This window comes from Condylura cristata, unplaced genomic scaffold (genome assembly GCF_000260355.1).
Source record: "Condylura cristata isolate star-nosed mole 26May11 unplaced genomic scaffold, ConCri1.0 scaffold00023, whole genome shotgun sequence".
Classification (NCBI taxonomy): Eukaryota; Metazoa; Chordata; class Mammalia; order Eulipotyphla; family Talpidae; genus Condylura; species Condylura cristata.
Genome location: NW_004567124.1, coordinates 26,446,117 through 26,466,759, shown reverse-complemented (window position 1 = coordinate 26,466,759; position 20,643 = coordinate 26,446,117). Strand labels below are relative to the sequence as shown.

At 55.1% G+C, this 20,643-nt stretch overlaps 1 protein-coding gene across 3 annotated transcripts; it reads right to left on the bottom strand.

Annotated features, from left to right (window-relative positions):
- Window positions 1-2,143: 2,143 nt before the first annotated feature.
- PLCB2 (phospholipase C, beta 2) lies at window positions 2,144-19,690 on the bottom strand. Of its 3 annotated transcripts, none has more exons than XM_012728560.1 (32): window positions 19,499-19,690; window positions 16,438-16,515; window positions 15,763-15,831; window positions 15,040-15,180; window positions 14,839-14,918; window positions 14,709-14,762; window positions 14,526-14,601; window positions 13,126-13,226; window positions 12,796-12,962; window positions 12,566-12,712; window positions 12,239-12,396; window positions 11,897-11,979; window positions 11,548-11,632; window positions 10,779-10,941; window positions 10,564-10,673; window positions 10,344-10,440; window positions 9,309-9,393; window positions 9,053-9,177; window positions 8,419-8,573; window positions 7,707-7,871; window positions 7,074-7,173; window positions 6,465-6,569; window positions 6,197-6,291; window positions 5,979-6,054; window positions 5,653-5,688; window positions 5,330-5,555; window positions 5,080-5,248; window positions 4,902-4,978; window positions 4,721-4,816; window positions 4,207-4,264; window positions 3,445-3,531; window positions 2,144-3,067 (listed from the first exon to the last, which is right to left on the bottom strand). In XM_012728560.1, exons 1-32 carry the CDS (start codon window positions 19,580-19,582, stop codon window positions 2,876-2,878), a joined length of 3,540 nt encoding a protein of 1,179 aa, XP_012584014.1. In that variant the 5' UTR covers window positions 19,583-19,690; the 3' UTR covers window positions 2,144-2,875. The 3 variants fall into 3 exon arrangements, with proteins under 3 accessions (XP_012584014.1, XP_004687621.1, XP_012584015.1); XM_004687564.2 differs by having other exon boundaries at window positions 10,791-10,941; XM_012728561.1 differs by lacking the exon at window positions 5,653-5,688.
- Window positions 19,691-20,643: the final 953 nt, after the last annotated feature.

The window sequence follows — 20,643 nt, the reverse complement described above, 5'->3', positions numbered from 1 at the left end:
GAAGAGCTGAGGCAGGTCCCCACCAGCACTTCACCCTGGCCTGGCAGAGAATGCCATGCTGGGGACTCTTTGGAAGGAGCAGCCAGTTCCATTCACCCAGATGGCATCACCAACAGGACCAGGCCTGTAGTGGGGTGGGGTGAGAGGGTTTCTTTCCAGGTCTCAGGTCCAGGAGCCTTTGCTCTGACTTTCCTGTGGGCTCAGTATGTTCTGAACAGAAAAGAAATAGCAAAGCTGAAAAAAAGCTGAGACTTTGCTGCAGAGCACAGAGGCACCAACAGCCGGAATTAGAAGCTGTCGCTTAGGGAGCTGAAGGCTGACAGGAGATGGAGCTGAAGCAGGCAAGGACAGGCAGGCTCTCCACACTCCCCTCCCACCTGCTGAGCCTCTCCCCTGCAGGCCCCAGGCTGGCAAAAGGGCTTCTCCCAGCTGCTCAGGTTTGCAGTCGTCACCGTCTGTAGCTGCCCCCACCACTAGACCCCCTTCTTTCCTCCTCAAGTGTTACCAGCCCCCTCACCCTGTCACGTTGCACCAGCTCAGCAGGGTTGGGCCTGGTGGCACGTGGCTGGGAGATCCAGAGAGCTTCTGGGGTTGGGGGTGGGGAGAGGTAAAGGGGGCGGGGTGAGTCAGCAGGGGATTCTGGCATCTGAGTCAGCAATGGGATTGAGAAGAGGGTAGAGACCCTTCTCAATATGCAAAGGTGAAAGGGAATGGACAGGGTGCCTTGCCCCAACCCCACAGAGACACAGCAGGAATGGAACCCAGGTGCCTTTCACTTGCCCTGTACCCTGAGGGAGGGCATCAACTCTTCCTCTGAACATCCCTGCAGCCTGTGATTAATTCATCTCCCGGGCCCAGAGACTGGCAATTTCCCAGGGGGCACCTTACTCTTTTGTTCTGAGAACAGAAAGCAGGGTGGGGAGTAACTGGGCCTGGCCCAGCCTGCTGTGACTTTCTAGGTGGCAGATTGCATTCCCTTCCCCATCAACCTGGGCTTCCTAATACCCAACTGGGGAGACTAGGGGCCCCAAGACTCTGCCTGGGCCTGAGAAGCCAGGGAAAGGCAGCCTCTCCTTCCTCTGAGTAGTTGCTGGCAGAAGCTGGGGCACAGCCCAGTGGACTCTATTTGGCTCAGATTCTTTTGTCCCCATACCTGGCTCAGTGAGTTTCCCTGTATGGTTCTACTGCTGGGTGGGGGTTGGGGATGAACCAACTGAGAGGCCAACTGGAGGTCTGAAGCCAGTGTGCTACCCTGGGGTGGAGGTGTCACCACTGCCCAGCACCCCTCACCTCAGCTGCATCCAGCGTGTTCACAAGCATTAATGACAGCCCCCCCAGCCTCGCCCTGCAGTCAGGGACTGCCAGGATCCCAGAGATTAGGCCCCAGTGGGATGGTGGTTGGGGGGGAGGAGGAAGGATGGCATCTCTGTTTATTTTCCGAAGGCACAGGTGTTCATAGTTAATGGCAATTGCTCTAACTTTCTGATAAGAAAACAACGTCTTCCCAGAATCACCCTCCATTCTACCTCTCCCAAGCCCGAGCCTGTCCCCATTTGGGACTTAGGATCATGCCATAGGTGCAGCGACAGCTGCCTAGGCGTCCCTGTACCACAAGTGTTGGGGTCACCATAGTACCACAGGGGACTGAGAATCTGACCACTCTGAACCTGACTAAAGGGCCCAAGTGGTGTGAAGGTTTACAACTCCCCAGAAAGCTGGAGCTCTCGCCCTAAGGGTGAGACATTGCTAGACTCTTGCTCTCGCCCTAAGGGTGAGACATTGAGGGCCTGGGTGGGGCTGGGGAAGAGGGACACCATTTCTGATGGTTGTGGCAGCAGGACCACCAGAGGCTAAGTGCATCCTCTCATGCGCAGAGGCAGGGCCATTCCATGGGCTCCTGAAGACAGCCCACCCCAGGTTCAGTTCCCAAGATTCTCCCTCCAGCTGGCTTCATTTTGAGGTCATGTTATTCTGTTGCCCCCTCCTGCCCTCTATTTCTTACTTGTAGAACAGGCCAGGCTCAGGCAGAAAGACCTGGAGCCAGGTCTTTCAGTAGAAGTAAAAAGGAAGAAAGTATGTGTCCATTGAAAAAAAATTTTAAATAATAATTAAAAGAAAAATAAATAAATCTCACAAAGGCAGGAGAGAACATGATGCTGACCTTGGCAGTCAGCCTGAGGGGGGGTACATGCTAGGCCATACCCCCAGGCCTAGGGAAAGGGGTGGTCCAGGCTCTGGGTGGGAGGTGCCCACACCCATGCATAGTCCCAGGTGTCTCAGCAGCCTGAGGGCCAGACAGTGGAGGCAGTTTTCCCACCCAGCCTCTCTGCCTCAGAGGCAGGAGGCAAGGGCAGAGACTTCAGCATGGCATCCTAGAAGAACCACTCAGGGAGCTTGGAAGTAGTAGCAGGTTCTATATCAGGGTGCTGACAAAGCCCACTCAGGGCTAGAGGCCTAGGTGAGCTCCCCACCTTGTAGTAGGAAGGTTTGGGTATGGTCCTGCTTGAACTACAGGTGGTAGAGAGGAGAGCTCAAGTGGCCTAACACTCTGTGAGTAAATTAAGTTCAAAGTGGGGCATGACTAGTTATATTCTAGGGAAAGGCAGCGAGGCCAGGATTCCAGTTCCTGGCTCCCAACCTACATTCGTTTGCCTCCAACATATATGTGACACTTACTCAGAGGTGGAATGGGGAGAATGAGGAGCAGGATGCCAGCTTGGAGAAGACCTCTGGGCAGCAGAGCGTGTCTGGTATTCAAGGGAGCCCCAGCTTCCCTCAGCCTCAGATTGCTGGGCCCTTTCCTAGCAGGGGGATGGAGTCATGTCCCAGCAAAGGGTCTGATCATCCTTGTGGAGTATCACATAGGCAGGGAGCATTAGAGGTGGCTTTCCAGGGTCTCTTCCTTTGCCATGAGTGGGTCCTGCCCACATGACTCCCTGGAAGCCCCAAAGAGTCTCTCGGGTTTGTCCTCTGTCTCCAGAGGGAAGCAGATCCTCAGGGACTCCTTCACCTCGGCCTCCAGGCCCTTCATCCTGGCCTCATACTCTGCCAGTGCCTCCTGCTGGAGCTGTGGGAACAGCAAGGACCACTGTTTGGTTCCGAGTTTCTTGCCCACCCACCCTCCCACAGGGGTAGAACAAGGTCATGCCCAGTTTGTTCAGAGTTCCCAGGAGAGTGGGTGGGAGCTGTGGGGTAGTAACGCCCCTTAGGAGAGGGGGTGCCAACCAAATTAAGAGATGCCCCCTCATTTGAGAACTGTCTTATTTGAAAGGGTCTCAGTATCCCTTCAGAACCAGAACCTGTGACACAAGGATAAGGAAGGGGTTCCTTCCCTGCAACCCCCACCCCTGCAAACCTTCTGACTGGGAGTTCTCTGAAGCATACCCCCTTTACACCCGGGAAACAGGCCAGCTTTGCTGAGTACAGGGTAAGGGGCCTTGTCACCTGCTTTTCCATCTCCCGAATCTGTTCCAGGCAGGCTGCCTGTTTCTCCTCCAGCTTTTCCTGGTGCTTCTCCAGGTTCTCTGTCATCTGGGCAGGAGTAAGAAGTAGGAAGTCAGGACAGCACAGGCAAGCAACTTGGGTTGGAATCCAGCTACCATCCCAGCTGACAGATTGTATGACTTTGGAAAAATTCCTTAATCTTTGAACAATTTTTTAAATTTTTGTAAAATGAGGGTAATAGTACTCCTCTCACTGGGTTGTGAAGTCTCACATGAAGACAGTTCACAGGAAGCACCTAGTTTTGTGCCTGGCACAGAGTCAGGAAGTGGTAGGTAGGAGCTCTGTTACTATTGTTAATCATTCCCAGGGGAGCTTTAGTTCTCTCAGGAGGGCTTTCCTTCCTCTTCTGACCCTGAAGCCTCAGAAAAACCTCCTCACTCCCACACTCCCATCCTTCCCTGGTCAGCCAGCACATACCATTTCCATCCAGGGCAGCTAGACAGAGACAGAGCCCTCTAAGACAGAACCCACAACTGCAAAACAAAGGCCATAACTCCTGGATTGCTTAGGGGCTTCCTGCCCCTACACTACTTCCTCCCATACCTATTTACCTGGGGCACATCTCCTAAGGGCAAAGAAAAGACCTGGAGCCAGTCGCCAGTCTTTTCCTGCCCTGGACAGTGGGTGTGTGGGGTGTGTGTGTGTGTGTGTGTGTGTGTGTGTGTGTGTGTGTGTGTGTTTGAAGACACAGCTATTACACACCCGTTTGATGACCTGCACCACTTCCTGGATGTGGGAGTTGTTAATCTCTCTCTTCAACCTGTTGAGGTGATTAGAGTTTCAGAAAAATTAGATTTTCAGAGGGGGCAGGAGTTTCCTGGAAAGAATTGAAGAAATCTCAGGATAAAGCCAAACAAGTACTATGCAAAAGGGGTGGGAACTAACCAGAGGAGACCCAAGGAGGATTTGAGGGCCCATTGGGAGCCCTGGGGGTCCTCTGAGCAAAGGTTTTCTCACTAAAATGCTCATTCCTTCAAGGTATGCATAGGAAAGCACAGGTGGGAAGCAGCTGCTTGACTTTCCTTAAATTCTCTCTGGTCAAATAGTGTCGGCATCTGTGTCTTCCTTTGACCAGAAAGGACAATGACAGTAACTTTCAAGAGCCAAAGGACAGGCACATCTGTGGAAATCGAGTCAGTGTCCACTTCCCACCAGGAATGTTTCCTGTTCAATACCGGGCCTGCATTTTGAGTCCTGGCCCCCCACCTGGGCTCACCTCTCCTGGGCCATCTTGTCAGCAGTGACCTTAATCATGGCCTGGATCCGCTCCAGCCTCTTGGCCTCCAGCTTCTTCTTCATTTCTTTGGTGTCACTGCAGAGGGACAGGCATCGGGGAGGTGTTTTGTGGACCAGAGTCTCCTGACGAGAGTCAGGCACAGGAGGAGAGTCAGACATACATTTCTGAGGTCTCTTTGAGGACCTTCAATTCTGCAGCCTGTTTGTCCCTGGCGAGCTCCATCATCTTGGCGATTTGCTGGGGGAGCGGGTGGATGGGTTTGGTGAGAAGCCTTCACCGTGCCCAAGCTGTGGGCTTGTCCCTCCTGTCCCTCCCTCCCTTCCCTCCCACCCTGGCACCTCCGCCCCGTGCTGCTCCTTGCGCTTCAGGATGCACTCGCACTGCTCCTCGCCCTGCTGCAGCAGCTCCAGCTCCAGCCTGTCCTTCAACTCCCTCACGCGCACGTCTGCGCCCTCGGGGCTCTCGCCGGCCACAGCCCCGGCCACCGCGTCCTCGTCCGCGAGGGTCCTGAGAGGCCACGTGAGGACAGGTCCTGAGTCTGCGCCCGAGTCTGCGCCGCGGAAGGCAGGGTGCCGCCGCGGCCCTTACCTTTTCTTGCGGGAGCCCTTGCCGGGGTAGAGCTTGCGGCCCCCTCCAGTACCCGCAGACCCGAGCTCCGCCAGCTGCGCGGCTCCCTTCTGCAGCAGCTCCTCCCAGCGCCGCGCGCCGCGCCGCTCCAGCTCCCGCAGCTCCTTCTCGTGCCGGCGCTGCAACTTTACGACGCCCTTCAGCTCCCGCAGCTCTTCCAGGCTGGCGGTCCGCGGTTCCACGGGTGCTGCGGATGAGGTGTGCCTTGGCACAGGAGCCACCAAGAGTCCCGGAAAACCCCTCCCAGGTTTGTCCCCAAGATCATTCGAATCAGCAGGTCTTACCCGAAGCTTCCTTCGCGGCCTCCTCCTTGGGCCAAGCTGCAAGTCACAGGATGGATTGGCAGGTGTTGGAGGGAGCCATGGGCCCAGCTCAGCTGCCTCCTCCCCCACCCCCCTCCCGTCTCCAACCCCCCAAGCCACTGACCCCCAGGAACCCTTTGCCACCCCAGGCTTGGCAGTATGGACCCCCTGCAGAGTACTTTCTGCCTTGAGGCTTCAGACTTTCCTTCTCTCCCCAGGAGAAAGCCACTGTTTTTGAAAGAGCTGCCAGCCCCCTGGGTCTGGCTTGTTGAGGTCCTTACAATAGTTAAGAGACACGGAGAACATACCTGGTGACCCGTTGCTGGTAGGGACCAATGCCTGGTTGACCTGAGCAGCCACTGGGCCCCGGAGTGGGAAGGGCTTCTGTGTTGGAGGGGTGTGTTAGGAAGGTGGCTCCCACAGGTCTCCCTCTCTGCCTGCCTGAGGTTGGGTCTGCCCCTCCTCCATCTTCCCCCAAAGGGCAAAGTTCCTGAGGGCCACTGGCAGTGGAGCCAGAAATACAGACCTCAGGCACACCTCCCATGGCTTCCTTGAGCTTCACAGACTTCTTATCATGTGCACTGAAGTACTTGATGGGATTGGCGAGGGCCACTGTGAGATCTGGGTGCATTGGAGGTATCCAGAGCTTAGTATGGAGACAAAACTGGAAACCACCCATCCCCACTCTCACCTAGTTTGGGATACCCTGTTCTGCCCCATGCTGGAGGCTGGCTTGATGAGGGGGCAGGGCCAATGGACAGCCTGAGACTCCCAGCATGCCATGGGCCTCCTACCTGCCCAGGTGTCGGGTACGTAGTCCTTCATCTCCAAGAAGACAAAGAGTGCAGGCAGGGTAAGGGGCATGTTGCTCTCACTGTGCAGGCACAGGTGGTGGTACCCTGTCAGAGACGTGGGCGGGCAGTGAGCCAGAGACACCCAGCAGGCACAGGAGCAACGTAGGACCCGAGACTTGTGGTTTTAGAGTCAGAGAGCAGAGTCTGAGTCTGGCTCCACACTTTCCCGACTGTGGCCTTGAGCATTTGTTTTTAAATCTCAGAGACTTTCCTCTTCTGTGAAATGGGGTTAATAGTGTCTATCTCCTGTTGTGATTGTTAGGATTAAGTGAGAAAGAACATGTTGAAAAATCCTTAATGCACTTTAAGCTCCCAGTAAGTAAGTGCCACTTACTTGGAAAACTGCCCCAGCAGTTCCAGAAAATTATAGACATACTATTAGGGGGGCAGAGCCCCCGCCTTGGTTTGTTTCCTGTCCCCTCCCCAGGGATGAAGGGTGAGGTAAGATCTCAGCCCCCAACTCTCTGAAGTTGTGCCACCCTGGGTTCTTGAAGCTGATGTTAGCCTCAGACCTTCTCTGGGAACAGTAAAGAAGGACCCCATCCTTACCAGAATTCAAGGCATTGATAGGGATGATTCGATGTCCCAGAAACTTGTTGCCTTCCTCCATCACAGCCACCCTGAGGGAGGCCAGCTCTGGCATCAAGATCTGAGGAGAGTTTGGGACAGGTCAATCTGGAGAGGAGAGAGGCCAGATACCTCCCGGGGCCCTGGCTGCAGAGTTGTTGGTATCAGGGTGAAAACTATGGCAGGGTTACAGGTTTGGTGAGGAGAGAAGGTGTGCTCTAGGTCACACACATACACATCCTCAAGCTCATACCGCAACTAGTCTCAGACTAGCAAAGGGCTGACTGTGCAGCCCCGGGCTCAGGGTCCTGTACAGACAATACTTGGCAGCTTTGCCAATGAGTAGCCATGGGGCCTTGAAGCTTGAACTGGGGTTCACACTTGAGCCTCATACCCTAACATGGACATACATGCACACATATATGAGCACATGCATGTCCCTCCACATAAATTTCTATCGTTGGTTTTGGAACCTGGAAACTGTAGGACACGGAAGGAGTGGAGAGAGGAAAAGGATCAAGGAGGTCCCTTTAAGTGTTTCTCTTTTCTATAAATAGAGACCAAGAGCTGGGGAGAGACCCCAGGCTCTATCCTCCCCTAGATGACCCTCCCCACCTTTTCAAAGACGAAGGGCTCTTCTTTCCAGACAGGATTGATGGAGTTGGTACCAGGTGACAGTTTGGTGCGATAGCGCCTCTTGGGGTCCCCAGGAAGACCAAACAGCTCCACTTCTACATAGGTGCGCACACTGCGTTCTGACAGGAACTGCCCAGAGATCACCTGGGGGTGCAGGCAGGCCCAGAGGAGGCCATTGTCAGAGTCCTCCACCTCTGGTGTTTCCCAGCATCTGGGACCTCCAACTCCTCTGGCTGAATCATCCCTTCTTGAGTATTGTGAAGAACCCCACTCAGCTCTGGCCACTGAGTTGAAGTCGCATGGCTCAGGGGTTACAGGGAAACTCTGGCAACTAAGGAGCTTCCAACACTCAGGGAAGAGGTGTGCGCCTCCCCACTGCCCCCCCCCCCAAGGCAAAAGAGGAACCAGGCCCTCCCCCAGGGCCTGAGCTTCCTGCTGTCCCACTCTGCCCACTCTTCTCCCCTCCCCCACCCAGCCTCAGCCCTTCCCCTTGGTTTCCATGGGGACCAAGAAGCAGCCTCCAGCTCTGAGGAGGAGGCAGTTTCCAAGGCAACTTGCTACTGCTCGAACTGGCAGGGGCTGAAGTTTTCAGGATAGCAGGGGAGGGGGTTGGGAGAGGTGTAGCCAGGCTCCTCAGTCTTTCTCCTCAGACCCCTGCCCTCCCCGCCTCTCATGGTCCTCAGAGCCTTGCCGTAATAGAAAGGGTGGTGGCTACCACCACGTCGATGCTGTCCACCGAGAAGGGGTTGAACTGCTTGTCCTGCCTTCGCATGAGCTCATGCTTGAGGAGGTAGCCGCTCTGGCCGTTGAACTCAAACAGCGCCATGTTCTGCTGCATGGGCAGGTCTGGGGACACAAGGGCACTCGGTGAGGAAGGTCTGGCCCTGGGTATGCAGCCTCGGCCCCTGCATTTCCCAGTCTTTGCTGTCAGGTGAATGGAGAAGTTGGGGCACAGGGAGGAGGGTCTCCCAAAGTCCAGTCTGGTGCCTTCAGATACCTCATTTCACAGGAAGGAAAGGTGCACAATGTGGAATCAGCAGGAGCAAAGCAGTGACCACAGCATCACAGCGGGAGTTGGGCAATGGGGCAGGTGACCCCAAAACCCAATCAGGCAGAGTAGCCAGGACCCACACTGGCACTTGGCATCTTTGCATATGTACTATCATGGAGGCACGCTGTCCTACACACACCTATGTCCTGACCCCCACATGCCCGTGTGTGCCCCCAGGGTCTAAACAGCCTCAGGACACCCCAATCTGCACCCTCCCAGGGATGGGGCATAGAAGGGAGAGATAGGGGCTTGGTAAAGTTTTCAGGGCCCTCACCCATTGTCTGGAAGTTGAGGGCCACCATCTGACAGCCAGCATTCCAGAACATCTGGGGCATGTAGTTGGAGGAGTCCATGCGGGTGCCCTTGGGGTAAATGCGGCTCATCTGGCGCTTGTTGTAGCTGCCCCCAGAGTATAGGAGCTGGGCCTGTGGCCACCTGCACCAGAAGGACCCAACAGCCCCCGTGTCCCCAGGCCTTCCAGGGCTCCCTCCCCCCACCATGGCCCCTGGCTACAGAAGCCTCAAGGATACTCGACAAACTGCACTGAGGCCTTGGAGAGCAGGTCATAGGCCTTGAGCTCTGTGAAGGAGGAGATGACGTAACTCCGATTCTTCTCTGCATAGGAGGAAGGGAGGAGAAGTCCATATCAGGCTGTCCGCCCCCTCAGCCCTGCCCTCCCCTTTGGGACAGCTCCCTCCAGCACAGAGATGCCTCCAACCTAGTGTTTCCACTGAGGCTTGAACGTTTAGGGGGCCAAGCCCAGGAGGGGTCCTGGGGCAGACCCCCTGCACATCTGTGTGGGTAACTGTGAGGGGGTGAATACATACACTGCAGTCCTGGAGGATGAGGGGCGAATCCCTGACTGGGGCAAAGTGTGAGGAATGTGCTAGAAGCCCAGAGTGTCAGAATATCATGATGCGGAGGGAGTGACGTATGTGATATATGAATGAACATGGGGTGGGGACAGGGTGAGAGGTACAACCAAGTGTATGGGTGGGCACAGGTGGGTTCAGGGGTGAGAAGTTAAGCCTGCTAAGGTATGCACTGTGCAGTGTATATGGAAGCAGGTGTCACATCAGGGACATGCACAGAGGGCGAGAGGCTCCCTGGGCAAGTGTCTGGCGAGAATTAAGGTAAATAATGGGTTTGCACACAAAGGGGAGTGTACAGGGTCACATTCTCCAGCCCCTCTTGGAGTTATCGTACCCTAGGACCAAGGCACAGCTCAGCCCTGGGAGTCACAAGCCAGCCTAGCTGAGGTGGCCTGTCATAAATGACCTGGCGGTCACCGACATACTCCAGAGCATTCTACTTGGTGCCAAGTTTCTCAGTACAGCGTCCGGAAGCTGGGAGCCATCACCACTTAAACTGTTTTTGCTTGACTCCTCTGCTGGGTATTTATAGACAAAGCCCAAGTCCAAGGAAGGGGAGGGGGAGATGCCCCTTCACTTACTACCCCCTCCCCCCCAAAGCTGCTCTGGTGTCAGTACTCACTTCCAGAGGGCCTTCGGGATCTAACCGAAGCACCAGCATACCACCCCTCATCCCACCTCATGGTAACTTACGGGCAGAGAACTCAAAGGAGATGAACTTGGTGGGCTGGATGTAATTGACTAGGCTAGACATCTCCTCATAAGCTGTCACCTCCAGGCCTGCTGTACCCTAGAAAGTTGAGAGGAGGATGAGAAGAGGATGGGAGAGAGCCCAGAGATGTGGCCTCACGTCCCTGCACAGAGGCCTGTGAAGCACAGGGCAGAGGGTGTCGCGATGGCTGTTTCCACACACCTCATCTGACTGCATCTTCTTTATCTCTTCTTCATCCAGGTTTCCTGACTCTTCCTCCTCTTCCTCTTCCACCTCCTCTTCCAGCTCAGCCCCTTCCTCACCAGTCCACACTGCCACACACACAGCCCTATCAGCACTGGGGCAGGACCAGTGCAGCCCCATGTCCAATGCCAAATGCTGCCACAACCCACCCTGCTCCTCCCAGGTTGATTCGCCTGTGTCCTCACCCACAGAGGCGTTGGCCGGGCAGCTGCCTTCAGGCTCCCCACCTGCCTCCTTGCTGGGGGATGCTGGGCCAGAAAACTGATTCTTCTTGTTCTTGATTAGGATCTTGCCACGGAGATCCTCAGGGCTGGGCAGGGGGCTGCCTGGTTTCAGCTATGGGAGACGGGAGAGGGTCAGCACCATCTTCATTCTTCATGACACAGCCTAAGCTCCTTCTCCCACACCATATTCCATCTATCCGCCTTCTTATCCAGCTCCCCACCAGTTCCCTCTCCAGGCTAAACAACCACCTGACTCAATGCATCCCATTTCCTCAACATGATGCTCTCTCTCACCTATTCCACCTGCCTGGAAGACCCCCTCCCCACCTCACCAAGATAAATCCAATACCTCCTGCAAGTTTTGGCTTAGCCTTCGCCTGCTTCAGAAAACTTTCCCTGATCCCCAACGCTAGATCAGGACCCTCCACATACTCCCATCAGGAAGCCCCAAGTACTCCCATGACAGCTACGGGGTTGTAATGGCCAACTTACACATCTGTCACCCTAGCAGAGGATAAGCAACCCCGAGGTAATGACTACATCTCTGTCACTAACGTATCCCCAAAACTCAGCACTGTGCCCAGACTCATGATGCTCCCAAATGAACCCCAGCATCCTTTGGAGCATCTTCTTCCTTAACCTGGCCCCCACTTTGCCCCAGCTCCTCCACCCCCAGGCCTAGATGCCCCACAGTGAAACTGTGGACTTTTCCACTCACAGGGAACTTTTCCAGGGGCTCTGTGAGCAGCATGTCCCCAAACATTGTCCGGCAGTACTCGGCCATCTTGGCCTGTTGGCGGGGTCTGCAGAGAGCAGAAATGGGGTGGGGTTCAGCAGCTGTACCTCAGCCTCCTTGTCTATTCTTTTGTGCCTTTGACCCAGATCAGGGGCCCAGGAGGTTGGGGAGGAAGAAGTATAGCCAAGAGAGCATGGGGTCCCATGGAGTTTATGTCGTCTCTTGAGACAGAGCCAGAGAGCAGGGCCCAGAGGCTGGTCACAGTTGTGAGGATGGCCGGCAGAAGAGAGGGACAGGGTAGAGAATGAGGCCAAGCGGTCTGGATACGCACGAGTCCACATGGTTTTCAAATGACAGGATGACAGGATAGGGGGAGGTCTTGAAGGCACTTTCCGCTATAGCTTCAATAGCTTCCTGGAGGTAGAAGAGACTAGGTAGAGAGGAGGCCAATGCTCTAGGCTCCCCCTGTCCCAATGGCATCCTTCTCCTAGCCCCAGTTCCAACACACACATGAGAACTGGAGACCACTCTTGGCCCCTACCTCCTCTGTTTCCACCCTGATCCAAAGCTTCCTGGCCATTTCCCCTCTCTGCTTCATCTCCTCCAACCCCAGAAAATTGGGGCGGCTCTTCTCTAGTGCTCCTGTCACCAGCCTCCACAAGCCAAGTCTCACCTTGAAATAGATGTCTGTGGTCATAGTGAAGCCGTGGGTGATAATGGGCTCCTCATCAGGGGGCTTTCCTTTCCAGCAGTCTAGCTCCACACAACGGCAGCCAGCCAGCAGCACCTGGCGGTACATCTCAGCCGAGGAGAGGCCTGAGAACTGGCCAGCTGAGCCGGGGTGGGGGCAGGATGTCACTCAAGGGCAGTCCAGCTCACCCTCACCCACTCCATCACTGTCTATCTTGCTGGCAGCCCATGGACAACTCCTGTGGAGGATTCAGGGAACAGGACAATCTCCCTAGAAGGAGAGGTCAGCAGCAAAGTGGCCAGGACCCACCTGTCAGGTAGGTGTTGTGTGAGGAGTTGATGAAGTAATGATTGAGTGGCTGAGACATGTCTTGGTGGAGCAGCAGCTTGTCCTGGGCCAGCACGCTGTTCTCAGGCCCACAAAGAAACCACACCATGCCCTCGGGGGACAGCTGGCCTGAAGGAGAGGGGATAGCTCTCCTTGTCAGGGCACAGCCACTAGGGCAGGCCACAGCGGGAAAGGGACTCCCTTAGTCTCACCCCTCTGCACGTTGATGACACTGGGCTCATATTTGTCGATGAGGCCCTGCACCTGGTCAGGCCGTGCTGGAGGGAACAGCAATGTGTTGAGCCTGGGGTCCCGCTGTTTCTGGTTGATGAATTTGGTGAGGTGCTCCTTGGTCATGTAGGGCTTGGCTTTGGCATGACTGCAGGCCAGAGAGAGGTGTGCAGTTCTACCCCTGGGCTGCAAGTGGGGGTGGGATGGGGGAACAACCTCCTTCTCCTCCAAAGTAGCCTGATCCCCAGCATGGCAATTGGGAACACCAGCCACCAGCCCTGACCCATCCCCAGCCCAGCCCAAGAGCTCACTAGGAAGTGAAGATCTCATCTATTTCTGGCCGAGGACAGAGGTTCATGAGGAAACTCTTATAGACAGATTCTGGGAAATCTTCAGGATTGATGGAATCATTCTGGGGGAGAAGGGATAGAGATCACGTGATTGCTTCTGTACTGGCTTCTCAAGGCTAAGAATCACAAACAAGGCCCAGCTCTGTGCACAAGGCCTGGTCAGAGGCACAGCTCCGAGCAGAGAGGGGAACATCAGGAACACTGAGCACCCATTTTTCAGCACCCAGGATCATACTGGGAGCTGAACATTAGTCTTGGAGCAGAATGTCTGAGCAAGAGACCAGACCTCAATTCCCTAAGATCAGATATGGACCCATCAGCAAAAAGAATTCATGCAAAGAGCCAGTGGTCCCTACTAGACACAAGGAAACTGGTAAATAAGGAGGCCTTGGCAGGAGTGGGAGCTCAGGAGACAGGAGAAAAGGAGAGCGGTGTGCACTGAGAGCAGCAAGGCCTGCTGGCTTAGAGCACCAGCCCCAGGAACACATTTCCGCCCTTTCTCCACTTTGCTCCAACTGTGACTGACTACACCAAGGGGTCCCAGCTCTCTAGAGCTAGGACTTCCCCTGAGATTCATGTGGACAGGTGATCAGCTGGGGTCTTTTATTTATTTACAAAATGTTCCAAATTCTACCAGAAGAGACTCGGGGGGGTGCAGGGTTTCCCCATACAGAGGCACTGACCAAAGCCCAGTGAGCATTAAGATCTAGTCCTCTGGCCAGACATGAACCCTGGCTCAGGGCAGCACCCACCAGACCGCTCCTTTTTGCTGTTCGGGTGAGGCATCTCATGGGGTGGGTGACCTTATAAACAACTTGCAGTCAAAAGATTTTTACTTAACTAAAAAAAAAGGAAAATATTGTTTTCCTTGTGTTGAGCTGGAGTGTGCATCCTGGCTGCTTCTACCCTTGATTCTGGGGTTCCTCATGACTCCCTTCCAACCATTCTCTCTCCCCCCTCCCCAGATCCAGCTCCTTTCTGGAGCTTCCAGGTCCCTGCAGATTGCCTCCTGTCCCTACTGGCCTTGTCTGGCTCCTCCAGGCAAAAAAAAATTTGCTCTTAACTTCTACTCCAATGCTAATGCTTCTGCTCCTGCTGCTTTTCCTGAAGAAAGTCCACCAGCCACTGCTTCTCCCCTCACCCTCCAACCCCACCCACCAACACCCCACATCTGGTAGCGACAGAGTGGCCTGCTCCAACCCTGGCTCCTTTCATGCTCCTTGGTTCTCTCTCTGTGACTAGTATCAGAAACTCCTGGCTTTATGGGCTGGGACAACACTGGCACTGCTCTCCTCACCCTACTGGGCCTGGCCAAGTTTTTCTGGAGGGAAAATAATGGGGGGCTGGGGAAGACTACTCACTTTCCCTTTAGGGAGGTGGCAGGCACTGAGAGCAGCTTCCACCCGCTTGCGATCAGCTGGAAACATCTGGAAAAAACTGAAGAAGCAGAGAAGGGTGCCAGGCAAAGAGAGGAGTGAGACCTGGAGAAAGAGGGTTTTGGAGGAACAAGATGGAAGGGTGAACAAGGAGTCAGGAAGTCTCACTTCTTAACAGGAATCTTTCCTTCAGGGCTGAGCAGCATCGTGAGCTTGACCAAGCTGGTGGGGCAGAAATAGCCAGTCAAGGCCCAGGACCTGGACTTACCCTGTACACTAAGGCCAAGTGAGCACTTACATCTTGTCCAGGAAGGTGCTGCGGGGAGCGTTGACTGTCAGTGGGTGCTTGACCAGAGCCAGTATGTCTTCCGCCCAGTCCTGCAGGACTCCAGAATGCGGCAGTCAGGCCCCTGACACACAGGTGTCCCCCAGCCACCCCATGGCCAAGACCCGCCGGTCAAGAAGCCCAAGCTACCCCAGGGCCAAGCTCCTGGCGCACCTTGCCCACATTCTCCTTGTAGGAGACGAAGTTATAGAAGGTGAGGTCCACCAAGTCAGGGCCTGACACCACAGTGAGTGTCTTCAGCAGGAAGCTGTTGTCAGGGAAGTCCATGTTGAAGACATCTCGGAGCTTCTGGCTCTGTAGCAAGTGGTGGCATGGTTAGCACAGGCAATGTGCCTTGTCCCTGCCCAGAATGCCTCTCCCTGTCCCTCCTCCTCAGCCACTTGAATGAAGCCCCGCTGGGACAGAATCCCATCTCTATCACAGGAGTCAGGGCCTCAGCAATTCCTTCCTTGTGGGGCAGGAAAGGCTCACAGGCAAAAGTTAACCAAGTCAGTGAGGCCTGATAGTGCTGAATATTTTGTCTACGGTGTTTCATCTGAAGATGAATTCTTAGTTTCTATCCTCAAGGAACCGACTACCCTTCAATTTCCTACAACACTAGGCAAATACAGGGGAACAAGCCAGCAGGCAAGGAGGTATAAGCAACATGTCCCAGAGATCCCGGGGTGCGCTAGGGGCTGGAGCTGGCCACAGACAGTTCAGTCACAGTGCCTTGATCCAGGAGCTCTGACAAGCCCAGGAGCAGCAGCACCCCTTCAGAGTCTCAGGGGGTCACCCTGTTCCCTAACCAGGGAGTCTTCAGAAATGAGGGCTCCCATCCCGACAGGACTCCTGCCCAGGCTCCCTGGAGCCTTGTGGCCACAGAGGACTGCCTACCTTGGGCATCTTGGCAAACTTCCCAAAGCGGGTGTCCCGGATGCTGGTTATATCCAGAAGCTCCTTTTCCTAGAGTGCCCCAGTAAAAGCAAAGAAGGGATTTGAACCAAAAGGTCAGATCAAGGATGAAGAGGAGGGCAAATGTTGCTGTCCCCACTATCCCACATCTTGGTCAACTTCCCTTTCTGGACACAAAGGATGGGCTTCCCCCGACCTCCTTTTGTGGCAATCAGATTCTCCTTACCCATGGGACCATTCCTCCCCTGGCCAATCCTCTCTGGCCATTCCTCCCCTAGCCAATCGGGTTCCCTAGGAACTGAGCCAGGGAAGCCTCAGTGCTCCCATCCTGGACCCTCCCCACATATTTGCTCTGTCCTTCCTTCTAGTCTCTCCAGGCCCTTAAGGCTTACTCAGGCCCACAGGTGGAGAGTCAGCCCTCCGCAGCAGCTTTTTTTTTTCTCTGTCTCTCCAAGGGGTTCTAAGGCCAGAGTGTCTGGGCCTGAGGCACCTATGGTTGGAGTGACTGCATGCTCCCTCCCAAAACACATAACCCCTGCCCACAAAAGATCCCCCAGGTCTTTCTTAGCTTTGGCCTTCACCCTCACATCACCAGTGGGCTGCTTTGACTACATAGAGAAGCAGGAGTCAGAGTCAAAGAAGATGGGGCTGCCTCACCTTACTCTGATAGGTCCAGTACAAGTAGTAGCCCTTGGGGTCCACACGCAGGATAACTGGGAGAGCTACTGCAGTTTCCTAGAGAGAGAAGGGGTCAGCTCTCTGCTCCAAGACTTCGGGCCCTGTTTCCCTGGCCCAGGCCAGGGGTTTCAGAGCTTACCATCTCTTCAAAAGGTGGTCATCTAGGGGATCTGTAGACATTCCCCTTTGCTCCCCAAAACTAAGGGCTGGCTATAAGCTTTAAAAATGATGAACCGGGGGTGGGGAGGGGTAGAGGATTGGAGATGGCATTTCTGGAAGAGAAGAGGTTTCCCCCGAAACCCCAAATAGAGGTTGTCCATTTAAAACCCAAACAGGGACTTAGCCATCTACCTCACCTTGTTTTCAAGGACCACAGCTCAGTTAAAGGAGCAGAAAGCCTCTCCCCAAACTCCATGCTACCCCCAGGAGGTCTCAGCACAGAGAGAGCCCAGGACCCAACCCCCCCCCACATCCAAGGCCCTGCAGCTTCCTGCATGCCTTGTCCTCCCTTCCGTGAATGCCCCCCACCCCAGCCATCCCACAGACACACCAAGTGTGTCCCCACCTCCAAGCCTAGCCCTCCTTTGCCTTATAAATATCAATACCTACAAGGGCCCACCCAACCTCACCTCTTTTGCAAAGCCCTCCCTGAAACCTCCCTGGGTGTAACAGTGGGGTGGGAGCAAGTTTGGGAAACCCTAGGGGCTGGCAGGCTCGGGAGAAACAAGCCTGTGCTGGACACTGAACCAGAGCGTGAGCAATGTGCCCTGAACCTGCTGAAGGCACACGTGAGGGAGGTTTGCACTGGCCTTCTTCCTGCTGCACTCACAAAACCAAAGGCCGCCTTTCATTGTAATGGCCTTTGAACACCCGTACAAGATATGAAACTGGAGGTGTCCAACCAGGCTTGGTTGTTGTGTCACAAACCCAGACATGAGTCAAATTTACAAAGGTAGTGGTCCAAGTAAAGCTTCTCCTATCAGGGCTGGCTAGAATGTAGGAGGAAGAGAACACTTTGAGGAGGCTAATTCTGGAGAAAGCTGTGTTGTGTTGTGCACTTCTTGCTCCTACTGTTCCCACCCCATCTGAGGGATGGGGTACCTGATGCTTCACCTTAATCAGGTGAAGGGTTTGAACTGTGCCTGGAGAGCTTTGGTTACCCCTACAGTTGCGGGCTGTAACAATCTGACTCCTGCCCAGAAACCAGGTGGGTGGCAGACAGGCTGATTGTTGAAAGTGAAGAGACCCCAGTGTGCGTGTGCTAGATGTGTGCCTGAACCCCCAGAGGTAACCCCAGCGCATTGGCAGGGCCTACAGCAGGCCTGTGGGAGAGACGGGCAAAGAATCCAAAGCTACAGGAAGCAGCAGGAGTCCAAGGGGATGAAGAAGTCATTACCAGCCACCTGGAACAGACATGGCACGCAGCGACCCCAGCCCACGAGCCCTTCCAAGAACCTTCAAGAATGGTCTGTCTCTTAGTCAGAGAAAAAACCAACCTTAGCTTTCTGACCCAAGGAGCATGGTGGCATCTGTCCCATGAGGAACTTTGGGACTCCTTTCCTACCTCCTCAGCAACCCCATCCTTCCCCAGCCACCCCCCACCCCCCCCCCAAGGCTCAAAGGAGGAGGGGGGAATTCTGTCACAGGCCTTTCAGGAAACCCACAGCCTACTTGAAATCATTCCTATGATTTCCTCCTCCTACAGAGAGGAGGGCAGAGATGTCCTTCTGAAATAAAGCTGGGGTTTTAACTGTAATTTCTAAAATCGGGCTGGGTTTTGCGATGAGAAGTGGCACTACGTGTTTCCTTCCTTCCCACCAAATGCATCGTAAAGAGCTGCAGGAGACAAACATTAAATTGGGATTCGATTATATCCTGGGCATTGTGTTTATTCAGCCTGGCACAGCATCCCCAGTCAACTGCCCACTGAGCTGAAAGCAGACCCTGACTCACAGGTGCGTGGAGGCCGCAGGGCTTGGGGCAATCAGGGTACTACCCAGGTGTGGGCTTGCCTGTCCCCACCCCTAGTAGTTCCCCAGTCAGGTTACACACACTTCCCAGAGGAACTGAGACAGACTACTTCATTTTTCATTCTGAGCCACTTCCCTCATCCCACCAGCTCCCGGGACGTGCCACATCGACCACACCACTCTTAGGGAAGCGGGAAGCTTTCTCCATGACACCCCCCACACACAAGCATGGCAATCACATTTCTCAGCTTAGCCCAGCCCTGAAGGCCCAAGAGCTCCAGCTTGCCTTCACTCACACCCAGGGTCCCCGCATCCCACCCTAAGGCCAGAGTCAGCCGAAGGGGCCTCTCCCCTCCCCACAGAGCCTTCCTATTCTCTTCCTCCAGTCTAGACCCCCACCCCAGTCACTCTGATTCTTTACTGGACCTGACAGCAGCCATTCCCCTGGCTGAGCTGTGGGCAAAGTGGGGCCTTCCCCCTTCCCTGCAGACAGGCTGGCGGCAGAGAGGCAGGAAGAGCAGCCAAACAGAAGCAGAAGTCAACCAGCTCCCTCTCTGAGCATGGGAGCCCAGCACCCCGCCTTCACCCTTATTTCCACAAGGGTCCCAGGCCCTTTTGTGGTAGTTTCTCAGCAACTTAGGGGAGGCAGAGGAGTAAAGGATTCCAGAGTCGGGTTTCTGTGCTGAGAGTAGAGGCCTGTGACCTCTTCCAGTGGCTCTGCATCAGCTGTGGGGCCCTCTTTCCCCCCACTACTGTGAGTAGGAGCAACAAACCAGCTCTTCTTGGCAGCTTTGGGGAAAGACAGACCCAGGCCCAAACCCAAAGAAATTTCTCCTGTGACCACCGAAGCAGACCACCCTTCTCTCATATGCCACCTAAGGACACACACGGGGCGCACACCCTCTCCCCCAGCCTTGTTTTTCCAGGCAGTTGTGTCAGCCGCTGGCCAAACCACGCAGGCACCTGGGTCCTGGCAGACATAAACAAACCCACCCTCTCTAGCAAAACCCTCTCAAGGCCTGGACCCCCACCCCAGGGCCCCAGCAGCCTTTTGCCCCTGCCCCACTCACATCGTCCCATTTGATGAAGCGTTCCCCTTGACTCAGGTAGGCCTTCACCTTGGGGGGCAACAGGACAGGGTTGAGCAGAGACATGGTGTCAAGTGTCTGTCCCTCTCTGGAGAGACTGGGCAGGCACTGGCGGGCAGGAGGAGGAAAAGAGGGAGGGAAGCCTGGCCTGGCTCACATGGCAGCAGCCCCAAGTGGGTCCGGAAGTCTGGGAGCTCTTACAGCCTGTGGGTGGCTGTGGCTGGGTGAAGAGCTGAATGCTCCTGCCTGAGGCCCATCTGCTTTTTAAATCAGCCTCCTCCCTCCTGCCTGCCTGCTGTGGGGGGCTGTGGTCACTGCTCCTGCCCAGAGAGGCAGGACTCCCCTCCTCAAAGCCCCGCCCTCACCCTCACCCCATGCCTCAGTACTTCCTGCTCAGAGCTTCCTGTCTCTGTGCTGTACTAAGCAGGTCATGAGGCTTGGTGGCCTCCCAGTTGTTAAACCTTTGTCAGGGGGGGGCTGAAGAAGGAACAAGGGGGCCAGGGTGGGTAATGTTGACCATGCTGGGGCTGAGGGGAGGATGCAAGGAGCTCACTAGTGGAGGGGACAACCACGGAAGTGGAGTCCGGCTGGGACTGAGTGTTTTGAATAAGCAAAGTTTGCTGAATGCCCAGCTTCTCTTTCTCAGTGCTTCCTCCCCATGAAAATGAGGTTCAAGTGAGGCAATCACTACCCTCACCCACCATAGGTGACTCTCCTGGTCCTCTGAGCCGGCGTGAGGCCTAGAGCCTAAGCAGTCTGCACTTTGCACTTTGCTGCTTTGAGCAGCCCTTAGCGGGCAGCCTCCACTGCTCTTTCTTCGCCAGCCTCCTTCCTCTACTCTCTGCACAAGCCTGAGGCAGAAAGGCCAGCTCTGGGTGTCCCTTCAAGGGGCATGGCCCTAACATGGCTCTTGGCCCAGGGAGCTCAGTCTCAGCCCAGCTCAATTCACCCACTTCCTCTTACCTAACCTGCTCCTCTTATCACCCTCCTTAATCCAGTGAGGGGGAGGGGAGCAGAGAGTCTGCTCGGGACTTCCTTCCCCTCTCAGGGCCTGGGCCTTTGTACAAACTCTGGCAACTGTGGGATTCTCACACAAGCCCTAGAATTGCCTCCATTGATCAGTCCAG